Genomic DNA, 18863 nt, shown 5'->3' with positions numbered 1-18863 from the left:
TTCACATGTAACTGTTTTTATTTTGTGATAAAAATGCTTTCATATAAATTTCATCTTAACTACTTTTAGAATGAAACTTTGAAAAGTAAAAACGAAGTGTGCATTTTCCTTACTAGGTATAGTTAGGAAAATGCAGTCATTTTATTGGTTACTAGGCATCTCATACATACAGATATAATATCATTCAAGAGAAATGTACATAAGGAAGGAGCCACAGTACCAAAGTCAGGGATGGGAGCCTCAGGGCATACAGCATGTCCTATCAGATAGTCATCATGCACCCAACATGTTGGTGAAGGTCAAACTCCCCACACCAACTGCCCACAGTACGTTAGACCTCTGGTTCTTTCCCATGCAAGAATTATGAGGGAGCAAATGTGCTACTAAGATGACATCATGGACTTGGGCATCACAGCAGATTGATTAAAATCGTTAGCTCCCAGTCTCTCTTGCCCCCAACAACTGACCTCCCTCACCATCATATAAGTCAGAAGACAACGCTTAATACAAAACAAAATAAACAAAAAAATCTATCCCCAGAGGATGACAGAAGAGTCAAATAAATTCATACAAATAAACCAAAAAATAGGGAGTTGACCTATATACGGCATAAAAGCTGGGATGCCTTAGAAGTTAGTCTGCCATTTGGAACCAAGTGAGTCTCGTTCTTACCCCTCTTTTATTAGGTATGATACAACTCAAGGGCCCTGAAAACCTAAGAGACTGGCCAATGCCTGAGAGGCAGAATCTTCCTCTTCATCAATGGGGCCTGTTGTCTGGAACTGCAGCATTCACATTCCTTTCTCCTAAACCCAAACGATTCTAAGCAGAAACAAGCAAGTTAGGCCTATGCTGCGCTTAGAGAGGGAGGAGGTTATAAAAGATCCAAGCTGCTGGATCAGAGGCTGATACTTTCAACATGTGGGGCCAGAACAGGGTGAGCAGGGAGGTGTGGTGGGGTCCACAGTGATCCAGGCCTATAGGTCCCCCCATCTGTGAATTAGCAAATGGGGCCAACGACAGAAAGTCAGCATTTAAAATGATAAAATGTTACCCACTATGAAAGGGGCTGGCAGAGTTCCCACACAATGGAACAAAATACAGAATGAACAGACAGACACTCTGCTTCTATTAGAGCAGAGTTAATTGTTTTCGTTGGTCATGATCTGGGGCAGGACTGAAGCAATCATTTGTAGACTCATGCTAAGACACACAGGACTTCTATGTGGGGCCAGTCAGTAAGCAGGAAGCACTGGGGACACTGCTGGCCATGGCAGGAATGAAGACTGTCATTCAAACCAAAACAGAGTAGGCAATTCACCTGTTAACATCCACCAGATGCTCCAGCAGAACTAATGTCACAGGTGTCATGACATCAGAGCACCAGGCAGGTGTGACAGTGTGGCCATAGGATTTACTGACTCAGAAAGAAGGGGAAAAAAACTGTCCTCCTGTTTCTAGTGTTAACTAGAACACATCTGCCCTTGTCAAAGGGTCAAGGAAGTTGACAAAACCACAAATACAAAGGACAGACTTAGGTGAGATGCAATTTCAAAATGAACATGAGGATGACAGGGACTGTGTCTGTAACTGTCCCTTATCGTCTAGAAGGCAACTGCAGGTAAAGAAAATGTTCCTGATAAGTTTCTTGTTAGTTACCTACAAGGAGATGTCATGACTGCTTCAAAGGAAATGAAATGGTAGCAAAAAACACTAAAGGCTGCCTCAGAGTTCCTCCTTTCCAACCTCCTTATAGGACTTGGCTTGACCCTAGAAAACTAGGCCAGCGTTCTATTCCCTGCCCTTGAAAATTGCTGTGTTCAGTGAGAACGTACTGGGTGCACTAGTGACCCAGACCAGACCATGTGGGAGGAAGACTGGAGGACAGCCTGCGGTCAGAAAGGGAAGCGGGAAGTAGAGACTGATCACCTGACAAGGAAGGGAAGACTACCATCCTGGGCACCCTTGAGCAGAGAAAACTTCCATTCTAGCAGGTGAGGGAATACCATTTGAGACACTGTTTTCTCTAAGGATTGATGGAAGGAAAGTCTCAAGATATAGGCTAGCTTCATCTGCTGGGTGAGTGAGGGAAGCACCCGAGGGCTCTAACGTCTGGGAACTAATGTGTTTCACGTTGGAGACCATGCTCAGCTCGGCAGGACGGGAAGGGATCGGTCAGAGGGTAACACTTCTTGCATTAGTAGGTCATTCCAACATCCCAAATTTTTGTGTTTGTTTTTGTAAATGGGATCAGAGTATCTACACTGCCAAGGATAGAACTTCACACTAACAAGGCCCACAGATGGAAAAGTGGATTCTTCTCCCTCCTCCTGTAAGGTTTATTATATGAAGCCCTGTGGGCAGGCAAGAGAACTAGCTGCAGCCTCTGGAGGGGCTCTCCTGTCCCCAAATTGGGTTCAAAGAAAAATATTTTGTTCCTCTTCTAGGAATGCTATTATGTAGGAGAATGCAGTGTGTCCATTTTCTAAAGAAACATACTAGAAAGGTTTATGCTGAGAACCATAACCAAAGTGAACCCTGTGAGACTTCCAGGGACACTGGACAGTGGGAGGGAAAGGAGGCGGAATGTACATTCCAGAACAGGAATGATGGAAGGCACAAAGGCCAGGCCCTATGACTTGTGGAGGGGCTACCACCACAGAGGTGCAAAACTTAAAGCACCACACGAAGTCAAAAGATCTTCCAAGGCTGAGAAAATGAGACAGGTCACTTCACTTCGGCTAGAATTGCAGGGCACAATCCCAGGATTCTAGCGTAGAATCTTCTTGTGGGTATGACAGAAGCCACCAGGGCTTAAAATGTAGTCCAGGCTGCAAGAACGTCTGGGCTACAGCAGGCTTCCAGTCTTGTCTCCAAATAAAAGAGTGTAAACATGGTTCCCAGTCTTGTATTCATCTTGCAAGTCTACAAAGTGGCTTGATGGACAAGAGGTTAGAAAGAGTGTTGTCACCCCCCCCCCCCAAAAAAAAACTCCCCTGCAAATACCCAGTGAAACTGATGAAATTGCTTTCCTTGCATTATCTGGAAGGGAAGAGCGTGTTCTCTCTTCTGTCTTCAGAAGCTGGTTCCAGAGATTTCTTCATTGCTCTCTGGATGGCCTTCATTTTCTGCTCAGCAGCATGTTCAATAGGCAGTTCTGTCCCAACATGGGAGGCAGATTCTTTACGCGTAAACCTGCATGTTGCTGCGTGGTGGCTCAGACATGTGTGTCCCAGGTCCCCGCTGACCTCCTCCAGCACCGCCAGGAGTAGGGCTGGTGGTCACATCTGACCAATCAGAGGCAGAGTGAGGTGATGAACTGGACCACTGGTCAGGAGACTCTGGGGATGGTGTCAGGTAGGGATGTTCACCCTGCAGGTGGCCACTGTGACTGGGCGTTCGCTCAGCAGCATTTGAGGAGGCATAACTATGCTGTGAAGGGGGCGTGGGGTACTTGCCCACAGAGGCTGGGAAGGGATGGTAGGTTGGGAGAATGGTCTGAGCAACCTGCCCTTCCTGCTGGGGCATCATGGCAGTGGGGAAAGCCATACTGGGCAAACGAGCCATTTCTGGAATCTGGTACATTGTAGGCAGGGGGCCTGCAACAGCTGGAGGGCAGTTGGACTGAGGCTGGGGTGCCCCAGCTGGCTGGGCCATATTGCCTTTGGGGATCAGCTGGAAAGTCACAATAGGGGGCAAGGGTTCCCGAGGGGTGGTTATATGCTTCCCTTCTGGTGGCCTGCTCTGGGGAGCCAGGCCAGGAGGGGTGCCCTCAGCCGGCGCCAGTACCATACCAAGCATCTCGTTGTACTGGCTGTCATTCATCTCCATGCGGTTCACCCACTCTGCTGGGACAGGAACTGGATGCAGCCTGCCTAGGCTCCCCGTTCCACCACTGCCTGGGGGCACCATGTGGTGGTGGGAGAGCAGCTGGCTCACCGAGGGAAGCACAGTGGTGGCCCCATGAGCCAAAGGCTGAATCTCATGGAGGTTAGAGAAAGACAGTGCATGCTGTGAGTGGATGGGGGCCGGGGGCCCAGCAGTGGCCAGCAGAGGGTTGGGCGAGGCCTGTAAGAGGCCAGGGGAGGTAATCATTGGGGAGGATGTGGTGTCAGAAATGTAGGTATGAGGGGATTCTAGGGAATCAACAGGGGATAAAGTCACTGAGCTCTCAGACAGCTGGCCCTTATCACTCAGCGACTTCTTTCTCCTATTACCCTTGGCATCCTTGGCCTCCTTGGCCAGGTTAGACAGGCTAGTGGGCATGGCACTCTTGGCATTGGGCCGTCTGGGTTTCTTGCCCATTGGAGTGTGTTTCAGACTGAGGAAAGATCTGTTGGGCCCACAGATGACAGGGGAGAGGGCAGCAGTCAGCACAGTGCCTGGAGGGCTTGGTGTTACATTGTACTCATCCAGGAGGCGCACAATGTCATGGTGCATGCGTTCCCGAGCCACATCCCGGGGGAGACGGTCCATGTGGTCGGTGATGTCCCGATTGGCGAAATGGTCTAACAGGATCTTGGCTGCTTCATAGCTCCCCTCCCGGGCAGCAAGAAACAGAGGTGTCTCTTCCTACAGAACAGGCCCAGAGAGAGCATGTTAGCAACACCCTTGAGGATAGCAGTGTTTCTCAATCTTTTTATTATTGCCTCCTTAGGCATTTTTTCTAAACGGCCTCCCTGTATGAAATTTTAATAAAACAGATAAACTGTATTCCTACTATGTGCTGAATGGATACCTATACTTTAGACAGAAAAAGAGGAAGATTATTTCAACCCGCCCCAGAACCCCTTTTGCCCATAGTGGGCAGGATCACCTTAGGTGGAAATGTGTGAAATAAAGCACGCTACTGAGCCAGAGACTCACTTAAAAGAACACCAAGCTTATCAAAGTAGGGTTCTAAGGGGAGAAGAAGTTCAAAATAAGAAAGCTAAGAGGGAAGAACCTAAAGGATGTGCAGAGCTGGGAAAATAATAGAAATAAAAGGAAGCAGAGAAAATACTTGGAGAAGACCTAAAAAGAGGGAAACCAGAAGATAAAGATGAGCCACAGAGGAAAGTAGCCGTTCCACTCGGAGCAGGAAGATACCTGGTGTCCAAGCACAGACAAAGCCCCAGGAAACAAAGAAAACAAGCACGGGAAAAGGAAGAAAGCATGAGGCCAGGAGGGGAACACCAAAGAAAAGCAAAGCAGGGAAGGCAACAGCAAGCTTATCTACAGAGCAGCCTGGGTCAGACAGGACTGAGCAGACAGACGACTTAGCCCCGCTCTCCCCTTGCTACGCCTGATGCCCTTCTGCAAGCTCTCCAGAACCAGCTCCCGTCCCCTGCTTCCACCTGCATCTCCACCTATCACGAAAGGAGCTGGGGGAGAGAAGGGCACGGCTATGCCTGCCCTCCACTCAGAGCCCATACTGCACCTTGTTGTCCTGCATGTCTCGGTTGGCCCCATTTTTCAACAGCAGAAGTGTCGCCTCCACGTTATTGACAGCAGCTGCCCAGTGAAGAGCAGATTTTCCTATAGGGAGAAACATTCGTAGAAGCAGACAAGGGAGAAGGACACATCCCATTCCCAGTATAAGGGAGCATCGTGACTTGCACAAAGAAACTGGGCTGCCCAGAGAGCAGCAGGAAGTCTGTTCTCGCTGGGGGCCTATAGGGAAAATCTAAGTGTTATCTTCTTTCCCTCTGCTCTAGAAATACTTTAATACAGGCTGCTTAGCCTTCAGAAGACCGCTGGGTATAAGGATCATTTGTCTGTGGCACTCCTCTCCTGCACATGATGCAATCTACTCTGTCACACACTGAAGAAAATAACCTCTTTGTGTCTTACATGCCTATATTTAGGATATCTAACAGTACCCCCACCCCCAGTCCCAGTGAACTCAGCTCTCATAAGTCCTCATGTCAAAGTGGCATGCCAGGGACCTTACATAGGCAAACCTTTCACAGACCTGCACTGAAGTCCAAAACCTCTCACTAACAACCCCTTCCCATCTTCATCTCTGGACCTCCCAAATGGCTCAGTTCTCTGAGCTCAGGGTGTTAAAAGGAAGAATGAATGAATGAATGAATCTTCAGTGAATCTGGATCTGAGGTAGGTCTTTAAGGATCATGTAACAACTCTGCTCTTTAGAGGAATCTTCGCAAGTAAAAATCCCAGCCCCCGCCTTGTGCTCACCATGGTCATCCACCGCATTCACATCAGCTTGGCAGTTAATCAGTTCTGCCACCATTCCCTCCACAGCCAGGCGAGCTGCCAGGATCAGTGGCGTGGTTCCATCGTTCATCCTAGCATCTAGATCAGTTACTCTGTTGCGGATCAGAATCTAGAAGAAGAGAAAGTAAAGACAAGAGGGTTACCCAGATTAAGAATGTAAGGAAGCTGAGAGAAGAAACAAGGCCATCATAGCTGAGGCTACTCTAACTTCCTGCAGGACAAGAAATGTCTTATTTTTGTGCCCAAGTTACCACCACGGTCAATCAACACATGTTTGCTGGATGAATGAGTGAACAAACATGAGCTCAACAGACAACAGTCCCCTGTAAAGTGAAGTACTTCTACTTTCTAAAGAAAGAAGAGGGCCGTGGGAAAATATCACCATCTCAAATACGGTGTACAGAATGCTTCTAATTTCCTCGTAAGGGTGTAATAAAAGGGCATCAAGGAGGACACTGTGAACCCACTTAAAGAAAACCACAAAGGACCATGTGGAAGCCCATATGGTCAGACTAATCTACAGGCAGAAGCTGACAATATCAAAGGCTTCGTAACAGGTTATCACTCCCATCTGATATACTCATTTGGGAGACATTTTGGCATATCAGAAAACATGGTGATTAAGAATCAGAAGATATTAAAAATTACAACTAAACTACAGAACTATCATTCAGAACCTCCTGAAATCTGGCTGAATGGAAATTGTAAAACTAGGTAATTAAAAAAAAAGAAGCCACATTGAGACTGGGGGCGGGGGGGAGATGGGGAATGGGTTGGTTCCACACCCACGTGTGGCAAATAAAAATTGGGGGGGGGGTTTATCTTGGCTGCGGAGGTCTCTCCTGAGGAGCCAGGATCCCAGCCCCACACCAGGCCCTCAACCCAGTTCTAGGAGGAGAAATCCCCATAACTTCTGGCTATAAAAATCAGTGGGAATTGAGGATAAGGGAGACAAAGGCTGCTGGAGCCCCACACAGTTTCTCTGAAAGGGCCCATGTACAGACTTACTGGGACTCACTCCCTCTGAGCTCCAGTACTGAGGCAGCAGCTTGAAAGGCACCAGAGACACACGGTGAGGAATAGAATTATCCAGTATCAGAGTGAGAGCTGGGACAGCTTTCTCCTTGACAGAAGTGCTGGCAGAGGCCATCTCTCCTTGATAAGCCCTTCCCCTCAGAGCTGGTAGGTGGGTACCATTTCTGAGACTATCAAGCTGGCACACACTGTGTGCCTTGCCCTGTGATTCCCTGAGACTCCTGCACCACCCAACTTTCGGTCTCACCCACGCTGTTTCCAGTGGCTTTTCCATTTGAATAGCCTGGCTGGCTCATGCTTCAGATTTCCCTAAAATCTCTCAAACAAACAGCATCTGGCCACATCGTGCCCAGTATCTCTCCCTAGGTCAGGGGTCGGGAACCTTTTTGGCTGAGAGAGCCATGAACGCCACATATTTTAAAATGTAATTCCGTGAGAGCCATACAATGACCCATGTACGTTATGCATTATCCAATAAAAATTTAGTGTTGTCCCGGAGGACAGCTGTGATTGGCTCCAGCCACTCGCAACCATGAACATGAGCGGTAGGAAATGAATGGGTTGTAATACATGAGAATGTTTTATATTTTTAACATTTTTTTTTTATTAAAGATTTGTCTGCGAGCCAGATGCAGCCATCAAAAGAGCCACATCTGGCTCGCAAGCCATAGGTTCCCGACCCCTGCCCTAGGTGGCCCGAGGCTCGGTTGGCAGCAACCAGGCTTGGTTTACAGCTTGGCCTCCCCTGGGCACCTCCAAATCCAGCACGAGTAGAAGAAGCTCATGCCAGGTGGCCCCGAGCAGAACACAGGTGGTGGTTAACCAGGCCTGCACCTCCCAGGTGTCCCCAGAGCAAGTGCACCCAGTGGACAGCTTCGGGGCACATTGAAACCTCACCACCCAACTACCTCCATAGGTCACACACTCCAGGGGCAGACTCAGCAGGCACCTCTGTCTCTTGGAAGTAAGTCCTGCTCTGTGGGGTGGGTCAGGACTTGCAGCTGATCAGCCTGGGGAAAAATCCCTCCCACTGACGTGACAAAAGCAATCAAGGCTCAACTACAACAGGAAGGTGTACACGGCCCACATGGGGGATGAGGGGTGGGGGTGGGAGGAAGGGTGCACCTGAATCTAACAGGATGTTAAGTGCCTTAACAAAGATAAGACATTACAGATCATAAGGAACCAACTCTTTCCATGTTCTTTACCTGGAAGACACCTTGGGCATCAGCAGCCACTGCAGCATGGAGAGGGCAGCGGCCCATGTTGTCCTGGGCGTTGGCATCGGCACCTGCATCCAGGAGACGCTTGGCGGCATCTGCCCGGGAGTAGCGCGCTGCGAGGTGCAGGGCCATCTCGCCGGTCCGGTCTGTCTGGGCCTGGAGGCTGGCACCCTGGTAGACCAAGTCTGTGATGATGTTGGCAGAAGAGTCCTCTGTGTCTTCATCTTCGTCACTCATATCTGAGCTGCCTACTCGGAGGGAAGCCAGCATCAGTGGGGTGCACCCATCTATAGGAAAGGAAAATCCCAAAGAATACTCAATGAGGAGAAAGACATTAATGTTCAATTAATCCTACATTTGGAATAGTTCAATACGAGTGAAAATTATTGGTAGTAATTTTTTTCATTTTTCTTAAGTGAGAAATGGAGAGGCAGAGAGACTCCCACATGCTCCCCAACCGGGATCTACCCAGCAAGCCCACTAGGGGGTGATGCTCTGCCCATCTGGGACCCTTGCTCCGTTGCAACCGGAGCCATTTTTTAGCACCTGAGGTGGAGACCATGGAGCCAGCCTCAGTGCCCAGGGCTAAAATTTGCTCCAACCGAGCCATGGCTGCAGGAAGGGAAGACAGGGAGAGGGAGAGGGAGTGAGAGTGGCAGTGAGAGAGAAAGAGAGAAAGAGAGAGAGAAGGGTTAGGAAGAGGGGTAGAGAAGTAGATGGTTATTTCTCCTGTGTGTCCTGACTGGGAATTGAACCCGGGACATTCACATGCTGGGCCAACGCTCTCACGGAGCCAACTGGCCAGGGCCAAGTGAGTGAAATTATTCTGATAGGAAAATATCCTTGTGCTTCTTATGGTCAATGGGCACCTCCTTACTCTTCCTCTGATAATGTCCTTTCTATAGAGTAGTGAGACACAAAGAAGAGGTTCTTCTCTAAGTTTATCAAACCTTTCTGTTCAAGTTTCTAAGTGTTAGGTTATTTTTAAATGGACATTTTATTTATTTTTTTAAATTTAATTTTATTGGACTGAGACTGGTGAACATTATTATACAGGTTTCAGGTGCCCAAATCTACAATACATCTCTGCACACCATATTGTGTGTTTAACTGCCTCAAGTCAAGTCTTCATCCATCACCAATTATCCCCCAATACCCTCCTCAACTTCCCTCTTCCCCTTCCCACCCTGGAAATCACCACACTGTTGTTGACTGCCGATGAGGGTTTTTTGTCCTTTTTTGCTCTATTCCTCCACTTCCCTCACTCAACCCCTACATTTGACAGCTGTCGGCCTGCTCTCTATGTATGAGTCTATATTTCACTTGTTAGTTCATTTTGTTCATTAGATTCCACATATAAGTAAATCATATGGTACTTGTCTTTCTCTGACTGGCTTATTTCACTTAGCATAGTGATCTCTGGGTCCATCCATACTTGGACAACATTTTAAAATATTCTATATTAATAGAACTATAGGCAGTAAGATACCACCTACAGGCAATAAGATACCAGCTGTCTGACCTCTGCTTTGGTATATGATTTTTCATCCTACTAAAATCTATTCCATATAATCAGCCTCTTTTCTCAAGCATGCTGTTATGTGAAGCAATGTGAAATCCTTCTCACACACGTTTATAATTTCTGCATGCCTGTATTCCTTAGGCATTTGTGTCCTCAAGCTGAGTTACAGTCTGTGAGATTGACAGGGGGTACATCACCAAGTACAGCAAACACGGGAATGACAACACACAACAGGGCCAGGCACGGCCTTGTGAAGGGGGAAGCTGGGGTGCTGACCTGGGCCCCGGACATTCACGTCCAGCACATCCACCTCCTGCTCTGCCTGTGGAGGAGTGAGAGCCAATGATGGCGTCCTACGGATGTCTGCGGCTTCGAGGTGTTGCTGTGTCCACGGGCGTCTATCAACGGGATCTTCTTCTTCTGAGAGTAAAGCCTCATCTTCAGCCTGAAAGGGGACAACTTTTGCTATCAACCTGGCCCACCACCAGGAACTGCAGACACAGAGCTAGTCTGGCCTCCCCCCATTTCTCTTCATCTCCTTCCCAGTTTTCTCCCCACTCCTACTCTGTCCGTCTGGGTTTGCACCTGCACCAGTCACCCACGACTCTCATGATGTGGCTCCTATTTACCTGTAGCATCTGTACAACTCTCTCGACCCCCTCATCCCAAACTGCAGGCTTCAGCCTGGATATGTAACCTTACCTGCCTTGACATTCTATTTATAGATCCCTACGGCAGCATTTTCTTGCTTCTGGGTGTTTGCTCATGCTGTTCCTTCTATCTGCGCTAGTCTCTCCCAATTCTTGAACTCTCAAATAAATTTAGACTTTAATTTCTTTTGTTGGTCCTAAAAAGCACATTCTGCTCACTTCTACTTAACTGACACGTGTTAAGTACTCACGTGGGACTTCACAACCGTCCCTACCACTGGACTGTGTGAGGTTCATGAGAACAGGGGACAGCCCTTTTCCAGGCTGCCTGCCTAGATGGTCTCAATGCCCAGCACACAGCAAGTATTCAGAACTCAGGACATATTTGCTACGCAATAATTATTATTATAATGTGAAAAATATCCACCTTTTATGGAATATCTAGTATGTGATAGAAAATAAGGGAGACACTTTACACGTACAGCTGTATTTAATCCTCACAAAACTCACAGGGAAAATAATGATTAATATCCCTACTAAAAGCCTTATTTTACAAATAAGGATAATTAAGTACAGCAAATAATTTTGCTGGCTATTAGATAGCAGAGTTTTGGACTTGACTCTGATTCTGACTGTAACTACAGCAACGCTCTCAGCCACTGCATGCTTGTATCACTCAAGACACTTCCCCACACTGAGTGTCAGTGGGTGCACACATACCCAGCCACAGAGAGCTGCGGATGCACGGTCTCCCTTTTCACACCAGCCTCAGCCCAATCTCCCTCTTACTTCTCAATGGTTTTTGTTTCCTGGGCTCAAGATGAGGAGTCTCTAAAGTCAACGGTCACTGGCTTTATTCCACTGTTTAATTCCACCTTCCCTTCCGGAAGCAGAAATGCCCAGACATAATAAGGGAGAGATATAGCCATGTAGGAAATTACTATTTAATACACATCAGTCCTTATTTGACAAGTCCTTATTTGACAACCATCTATGGCACTTCAGGAAGGAAGCATGTTTGTTTATTATTTTTAGAGTTCTTACTGAGAACATATATAGGTAACCCAAGGGTATTGCTGACCTAAAGAATTCCTGTTGTGACAACCTGGGGTGGCCACAGGCTGGGCAATGTATAAAGACTATCACTCCCATTTGGGACACTCTGGCTACCAAGGACAGAACCTGAAATGTGACCAGCTAATGTCTGATGATGGCCAACTTACCTTGGCTTTCTTTGGCTGGGGCCCTTCATCATCAGCCCAATGTTCACTTGTTCCAGACCGAATTATGTTAGCCTCCGAGACTTGCACTGAGAGATTTCTGATATGCCAGGATTGTGAAGGAGAAAACAAGAGCAGAGGCACAACATCAACTAAGATAGCAGATTTCAATACTTTACCCACCATGACACTCTCACTGCTATACTCAGACTTGTAGGGGCCCTGGTGCAGAAAGGCGGGGCAGTATTTCACATCCCGTTACATGAGTAAACATCCTTCCCTTTTCCATTGATTGAGAGCTTACAACAAAAGTACACCCCGACACAGAAGCTGAGTACCCAAGCGCTAACATGTACACAGCAGAGGCACCCAGACTCTGCCTGTTTATTCCGTTACTCAGTGGGCATTTGGAATTACACTCAAGTGTGATAACGTGGCGTGGCCAGAGCTTAGAATTGAAAATCATGACTCAAAAAGATCTGCTTTTCTGACTGATCCCTGCTTATCATGACTGTGAGTTGTGGCGGGTTGGCAAACCAGCTTACTTCAGCCCCACGGCATCCTGCCCCACCGGCTCCCGGCGTTTGTGATTGCTGGAGTCCCGGCGGAGAATGAAGCCTTCAGGCAACCAGAGAGAGCCATGTTTACGCTTGCGCTTTGCCATGATAACACCCAACAGCAGGATGAACAGGAAGATGACCACCGCAACGGCAAACAGATAGAGAAGCTGGGGGCGTTTTGGAGTTGAGGATTCACCTGGAAGCACAAGTGACAGGAAGAGTGCAGAGGAAACGTCAGCCCGATGACAGCTCTAACCCTGCCTGCAGGGCAGTGCCAAGCTCCCCAGCCCTGACAACCAAAGGGCTGCACGTAGAAAAGTGTGCCCTCTCCTCCTGTGCCACAGGTGACACCCTCCCCTCGCACTCTCCTGTTCCCAGCAGTGCTACTCACTGATGACGGAGACAAGGGGATAGGACAGGGTGCCCTGGATGGCATGGGAAGCCAGGAGGGCCGCTGCCGCGTCCGTGTTCTTGAAACACTGGTCTGAGTCCTGGATACACTGGCGGTTGTCCATTTCCAGAAACACCTTAGAGCTGTGGGTGCCAAGGGAAAGGGGAGGAGAGGGAGAAGTGAGGAACACGGTACCATCCAGGCAAGCCAAGTCAGAAGCTGCGTGAGTCGTCCTTCATCCCTGTCAGGCCTGGCCTCACCACCACCTTCAGATGCTGCCTCCTCCAGAAAGACCTCAGAATTACAATACATTCCATTAGATCCTTAACATTAACTTCCACTCAGGGAATGTCTCATCTTCCTTGGCCTGGCTGAGTTCAAGCCTTCTGACCCTGGTCACATGGCTGAGAAGCCAGTGAATACAAAAGGAGACGAACTACAGGGAGCTGAGGCAATCTGGCAAGAGGCTCGGGGTCCCGGCATCTGAGGCCTTTCTGACATCCCCCTCCTGCTTGTTCCAGCCCGCCTGTCAGGATCCCAAGATCAAGGCAAACCTTTACCCTTTCACACAGATACTGGAATCGTGTGTTTGTTTTACCCGGTGGGCTGTTCTATTTGTTTGAGCTTTGCATTTTGATAGTTTCAGTTATGACTTTTTCTGGGTTTCAAAGTGCTTAGATTTATAAAGTTAAACTTTAAGGAGGTCAGAAAACAAAAACCTACCCAGCCACCTCTTGTTCCTGATCATCAGGAAGGGACCTGCGTGCCACCCTCTGCTTCTTCATGGCAGCTGACTTCTCCCCATAATAGGGGTAGACCATGAGCTTCCCCTGAGAGTCCTGTTTGATGCGCAGGTTGGTGTGCAGCAGGGTGCCTAGTGCCCGCAGGAAGCTGCGAGCATCCTGGAGGAGCTGTTCCGGTGGCATCAGCACCACGATCACCAGGGTGCCCTCCGCCAGGTTCTCCGGCTGGTCAGCAGCACAGTCCAGCCCGTCCCAGCCACACTCCTCACTGTTGCAGCCCTGGTCACAGTGGTTGTCTTTGAAGTGGTCTGCACAGTACTTGTCATACCTAGGTGGGGGATAGAGAGAGGGATGGGGCTCAGAAGAACTGGAACTTATTTGGTTTTCCACTGGGAACTACTGGGGATTTTTCCTACCCGTCTTCTGCAGCCCAGACCAGACCCCACCTGTCCATGAAGCCCTCCTTGAATGTCCCATCCCTGCCATCGTAGAGTCCAGAGTCTACGCCACACAACACCAGTGAGTGCATGCTGTATGAGACAACGCGGTTCCCACTAGGTCACATGGGCTTATGGGCCCCCTGGCGGCTCATCTTTTTAAGTCAGATGTGTGTGAACAAAGCTCCATGCCTGAAATGAAATTCAACCTGGTTCATGCCTCCTGTATTTTTGTATCCACTGCCCCTGGTGAGGTAATGATGGGCTTTTGGAAGTAAAACGTGTTTCCAGAACCTGGATACAGACCTCTGAACCATCAAGAGTTGCTACACAGAGGACCTTGTCAATATGGCCTATTTTTTTCCCCAATCAAGACTAAATGTCAACTATGGAAGGTGGGTGAGGAGGTGTGTCTCATACAGGATACCACTGGTACAGCCCCTTTCAAATACTGGGAAAAGGACACCGAGTCCCAAAATCTGAATGATGCACAAATCATTTCATCTACACTGCCCCACAGTGCCCCCTCCCAAGCCCTTGGCAGTCACACCATTTGGTCCAACCTGCCATACCAGCTCAGTGAGAGTATGAGGCCTCCGGAAGTGCTGTGCACGCTCTGATAAGTGATCTAACCTCCCAGGTCTCGGCACCCCCCCACCTTTGAAAGACCAGTCACAATACCTATTCCTTTCAAAGCTGTTGAGAATTCATCAGGGTCAAACTGAATGGGATGGCTAAAAGGAAAGTTACTCTGTAAACCACAAAGCACCTGGTAACTGCAAAGTGAAGACAGGAGGATTAAGTGGCCCAATCTAGCTTATGCTTCCTGATGAACTAGAGGGGAAACCCAGTCTCAGGGACAGGGACGGGGTGAAGAGACAGAGGTACAGACCTTTTCATCCATCCTGCAGGCAGGTTATGTGAGACGCTGCCTGAGAGTGGGTAACACCACTTCAAGTTATTTCCCCAGGAGGTCACGAGAGCAGCAGGTGAGAAGGCAAAACTAGGCAGAGAGAGGGTGGCGGTGCAGTGAGCACTCTTGGACCTCTGTCAGCAAGGGAGAGCACAGGGCAGCGTGCGATGGGACAGGCTGACACCAGGGAGAAGAAGGCCTCAGGGCACCAGTCTGAAAAGCAGAGGCAGCTTGGGCCGAAGTGCTGGAGTGGTTAGAAGCGAGAACAAGAAACTGTGTGTGTTAGTGACAGTCTCCCGCATCTTCCAGGGACCCTGGACCCTTACTTGCATGCCTTGCTGTTCCCCTGGCATTCAAAGTTGTCAAACAGGCACTCGGCTGTGTTGCATAGCTCATCACACTGGTTGTTGATATAATCCCAGCAGGGAAGTGGGGAGGAGCAGTTGGCCCAGGGGTTCTCCATGGTGAGGGAGCAGTCTCCCCCATCCCACTGGCAGGCATGGCTGTTGCAGGCCTCATCGCAGACGCCGTCCCGAGCTTTGTCAGCACAGTATTGGCTGAGACAGGTGGCAGTGGGGGTGGGCGGGGCCGTGTGCCATTCACAGCGACTGCCCCAGAACGGCGGAGTGCACTGGCAGGAGTAATACGGGGGCTGGCGCTGCGGGAAGCAGCTCCCCCCATGCTGGCAGGGGCTACTGACACAGCCTGACTCGCAGTCCTGGGGGTTGGGGCAGAAACAGCGGGGGCCTGAGGCCGTGTGGACACATTGCTCCCCTCTCCTACATTTCACTTGTCCACAGCTGCTCTGGCATCTTGCGCCGGAGAATCCCTGGGGAAATCAGCAAACAAATGGGGATGGCGGATCAATTCTTGAGGACATGCCCCATGCCCCCCCCCCACACACACCACTAGGGAGTTACAGACGAGAACCTTGGCTGAGAACCCCCCTCCCCACAGCCTCCTGGATCAAGTTCTAGGAGAAGATCTCATCAGGTCAACGTACATGTCAGGGTTAAAAGTTCCATGGGGTGATGCAGAGTCTATCAATTTAAGAGATCACCTCCAAAGTAAGTCCACAGGTTGTGGTGGGATAAGGCACAGGTAAAACTATATTAGCACCTTTCCTAACCATCATTAGATCACTAATAGCCTGACCAGGCAGTGGCACAGTGGGTAGAGTGTCAGCTTGGGATGCTGAGGACCCAGGTTCGAAGTCCCAAGGTTGCCAGCTTGAGTGCAGCCTCATCCAGCTGGAGCGCGGGCTCATCAGCTTGTGTGCAGGTTCACTGGCTTGAGCCCAAAGGTTGCTGGTTTGAGCAAGGGGTCACTATCTCAGCTGTAGCCCTCAAGGCACATATGAGAAAGCAATCAATGAACAGCTAAGGTGCTGCAGTGAAGAACTGATGCTTCTCATCTCTCTCCCTTCCTGTCTGTCTGTCTCTATCTGTCCCTCTATGTCTCTGTCTCTCTCGCAAAAAAAAGATCACTTATATAATGGCTTTATAGGAGTGCAGGCAATCATATCAGGAGTTATGAGTGAATAAAACTTTTCCATGTCAGTTCATTCTTAGACTTCCTGCTTAGCCCAGGCCAACGTTACCACCTAGGTCTCCTGTTGGTGTCTCCCCACACAGTGATGGCTGTTTCAGGGAGGTTTCCACTTCTGGCAGTGGCAAAAGAGTTTGAACAGAAAATGGCTAACATTAGGCTTACTTCCAGTTTAAGAAGCACCTGGCCCTCAAATAGCCCTGGTAAGGAATGGAAACAAAGTAGCATTTCCAACCAATTCTGTTCCCATCTGGGCAGCAAGACTGCCTTTCAACGTAGGACCCAGAAGCCTGAGACAGTAGTCCTTTATTCCAGGGAAAATCCCACCACTTCTTGTGGTTCTCCCTTAGTGCTTCTGACGATCGACAGTCACAGATTATGGAGCTCACTGTTTTGGGGAGTATCTTAACAGCCTAAATGGAAAACCCAAGCACATTCTTTTGAAGGAACTAAAATTAAGAACCTACCCACCAAGAAAGCTCCCCATAGAACCTGGGAAAAGCAGATTTACACTCAGTTTTGTTAGACTGTATGGAAGACAACATGGCACTTACCGGGGGACAACGGCAAATGAAACCATCAGGCATGTTGCTGGCCGCAGAACAAGTCCCTCCATTCAAGCAAGGCTTCTGGGGACACACATCCACGAAAGTCTCACAGTGACGACCTCAAAGTGGACATGAAAAGGAGCTTTAAAAGGCAGAAGTAGGGACTGCAAGTCACCGAACAGAACCCTGCTAAGACAGGAGCTGACCAGAAGGGTCAGAGATGGAGGAAGGGGGATGAGAGTCCCATTCTAAGCCTAATGGGACATGAGAAGATAAAACACTCACTGGATCTCAATGTGACCGGCCCACGCCCGGATCAGAACAGTCCCCTCACCTGTTTGTCTACATCATGAGCATGCATGGCATACATCCTGACTGACTCACAGAATAGATATGAAAAATGACTCTAAAACCATCACCACCAGAAAAAAAAAGGGAAAATGACAACTTTTTTGGGGGAAGGCACTTAGTTTTCATCAGTCAAAAGGAACGTTACCAAAACTGTTCATTACATTTTGTTGACATTGTCTGCTTCACAGGAGAGGCAGCCCGAGGCCAACACAGATAAATGGTGATTTGCAATTTATAGATATTTTTCACCTGTAAAAATCTCTTCAGTCTTATTTTTTAGCCTTTCTGTAACCTGATTGGCATTGCTTTAAAACTTGGCTTCACTTTCCCACTGCTCCACAATAAAGTGGAGCATCTGGATCCTGGGGAGGCCTGGGGAGGCCGGGCCACCTGGCAAAGAGCAGGAGACAGGCACCGTTTGCCCCGCAGTCACGTAGAAGGGAAGAGGTGGCTTTACAAAGGAAATTCGAGTAGTAATCATTCTGGCCAAGTAGAATGAAAAGCCATAAATCACAGGTGTTCTCCTCTTCAAATCACAGCAGCAGCCATCACCCAAGAGTAGCCACTGCATGAAGACGGGCTCTGGGACCAAGGTCTCTCAATGCTCATCTCATCAACAGCACCCCACAATCATTCCAGTCAGCGAGCTCCAGTCACAAGCGGGGGAAATGCATGAACACCACTTCCCGGCCCCCTGACTCAAGGCAGTCTCCATTCCTTGCTCATCTGTTTCCCCCTTTCCTTGTCAGTGCCCGTCACTGCCGCAGAGAAAGGATGCCTCAGTACAGCGAAGGAGCAGAGGCAGCTGGCCACCCTGATGCCCCCAGCACACCGTGGCGGACGTGAGGCGGTGGGCAGATGTTCACTCTCCTGCCCAGTGCGACCTCAGTGGGTATGACGCACACAACACACTGTTTCTCTTCTGATACTGCAGCCAGGCATCCTTCATATGGCAAAATCCTCCCCATTCTTTATAAAATCCCAAAGTTCTTAAAGGTAACGTATCTTCAAATTGGAAGAGAGGAAGTCTAGAGATGGTCTCAAAATGCAGCCTAGGCCAACTCGCCGAATTATTAGCAAGGAGACCACTCAGCCTGTTTGACTCCCAAAGGTACCCCACAGGGTAAGAAGGGAAATGACCCCAGGAACACAAAACAGACTTCTAAATGGAGTCTCTGATGATACTGCCACCTTGAGACACAAACAACTATTTTAGTCTCCAAAGTCACCAAACTGCCCTTTTCCAGAAGTAACTAGTGAGTGCCTATGACAAAGTCCCTATTCCGATTATCTTCATGCTCTGTGATGAAAATAAATAAGAGCTTGAGAGAAGTCTTAGCATTACAGGTCACCCGGGTGACTGCAGCAGCTTCCCAGTGCATGACCCCATCCACTGACTGGGCTCAGTGCACCGCAGTGTGGATCACTTCTGCTAGGGTCCCGGAAGACCCTCCACCTCTCTGCGTCCCAGAGATGAAAAGGTCACAGTGGCAGTGAGTACAG

General features: G+C 48.9%; 1 protein-coding gene across 1 annotated transcript in view; it reads right to left on the bottom strand.

Moving 5' to 3' along the window:
* The window catches only part of NOTCH2 (notch receptor 2), a 185005-nt gene continuing 166142 nt past the window's right edge, over nt 1–18863 (bottom strand). Inside the window, exons 24-34 of the mRNA XM_066377289.1 lie at nt 17016–17128; nt 15240–15742; nt 13544–13891; nt 12821–12963; nt 12415–12625; nt 11873–11969; nt 10276–10444; nt 8463–8764; nt 6181–6328; nt 5420–5517; nt 1–4572 (exon numbers count right to left, since the gene is read on the bottom strand). Of these exons, the coding sequence (XP_066233386.1) occupies nt 3184–4572; nt 5420–5517; nt 6181–6328; nt 8463–8764; nt 10276–10444; nt 11873–11969; nt 12415–12625; nt 12821–12963; nt 13544–13891; nt 15240–15742; nt 17016–17128 (3521 nt within the window). The 3' untranslated portion in view covers nt 1–3183. The remainder of the gene's footprint in view (nt 4573–5419; nt 5518–6180; nt 6329–8462; nt 8765–10275; nt 10445–11872; nt 11970–12414; nt 12626–12820; nt 12964–13543; nt 13892–15239; nt 15743–17015; nt 17129–18863) is intronic.

The sequence above is a fragment of the Saccopteryx leptura genome, chromosome 3 (genome assembly GCF_036850995.1).
Source record: "Saccopteryx leptura isolate mSacLep1 chromosome 3, mSacLep1_pri_phased_curated, whole genome shotgun sequence".
NCBI lineage: Eukaryota > Metazoa > Chordata > Mammalia > Chiroptera > Emballonuridae > Saccopteryx > Saccopteryx leptura.
The sequence above is the reverse complement of the archived record's forward strand: the minus strand, read 5'-3'. Positions and strand labels throughout refer to the sequence as shown.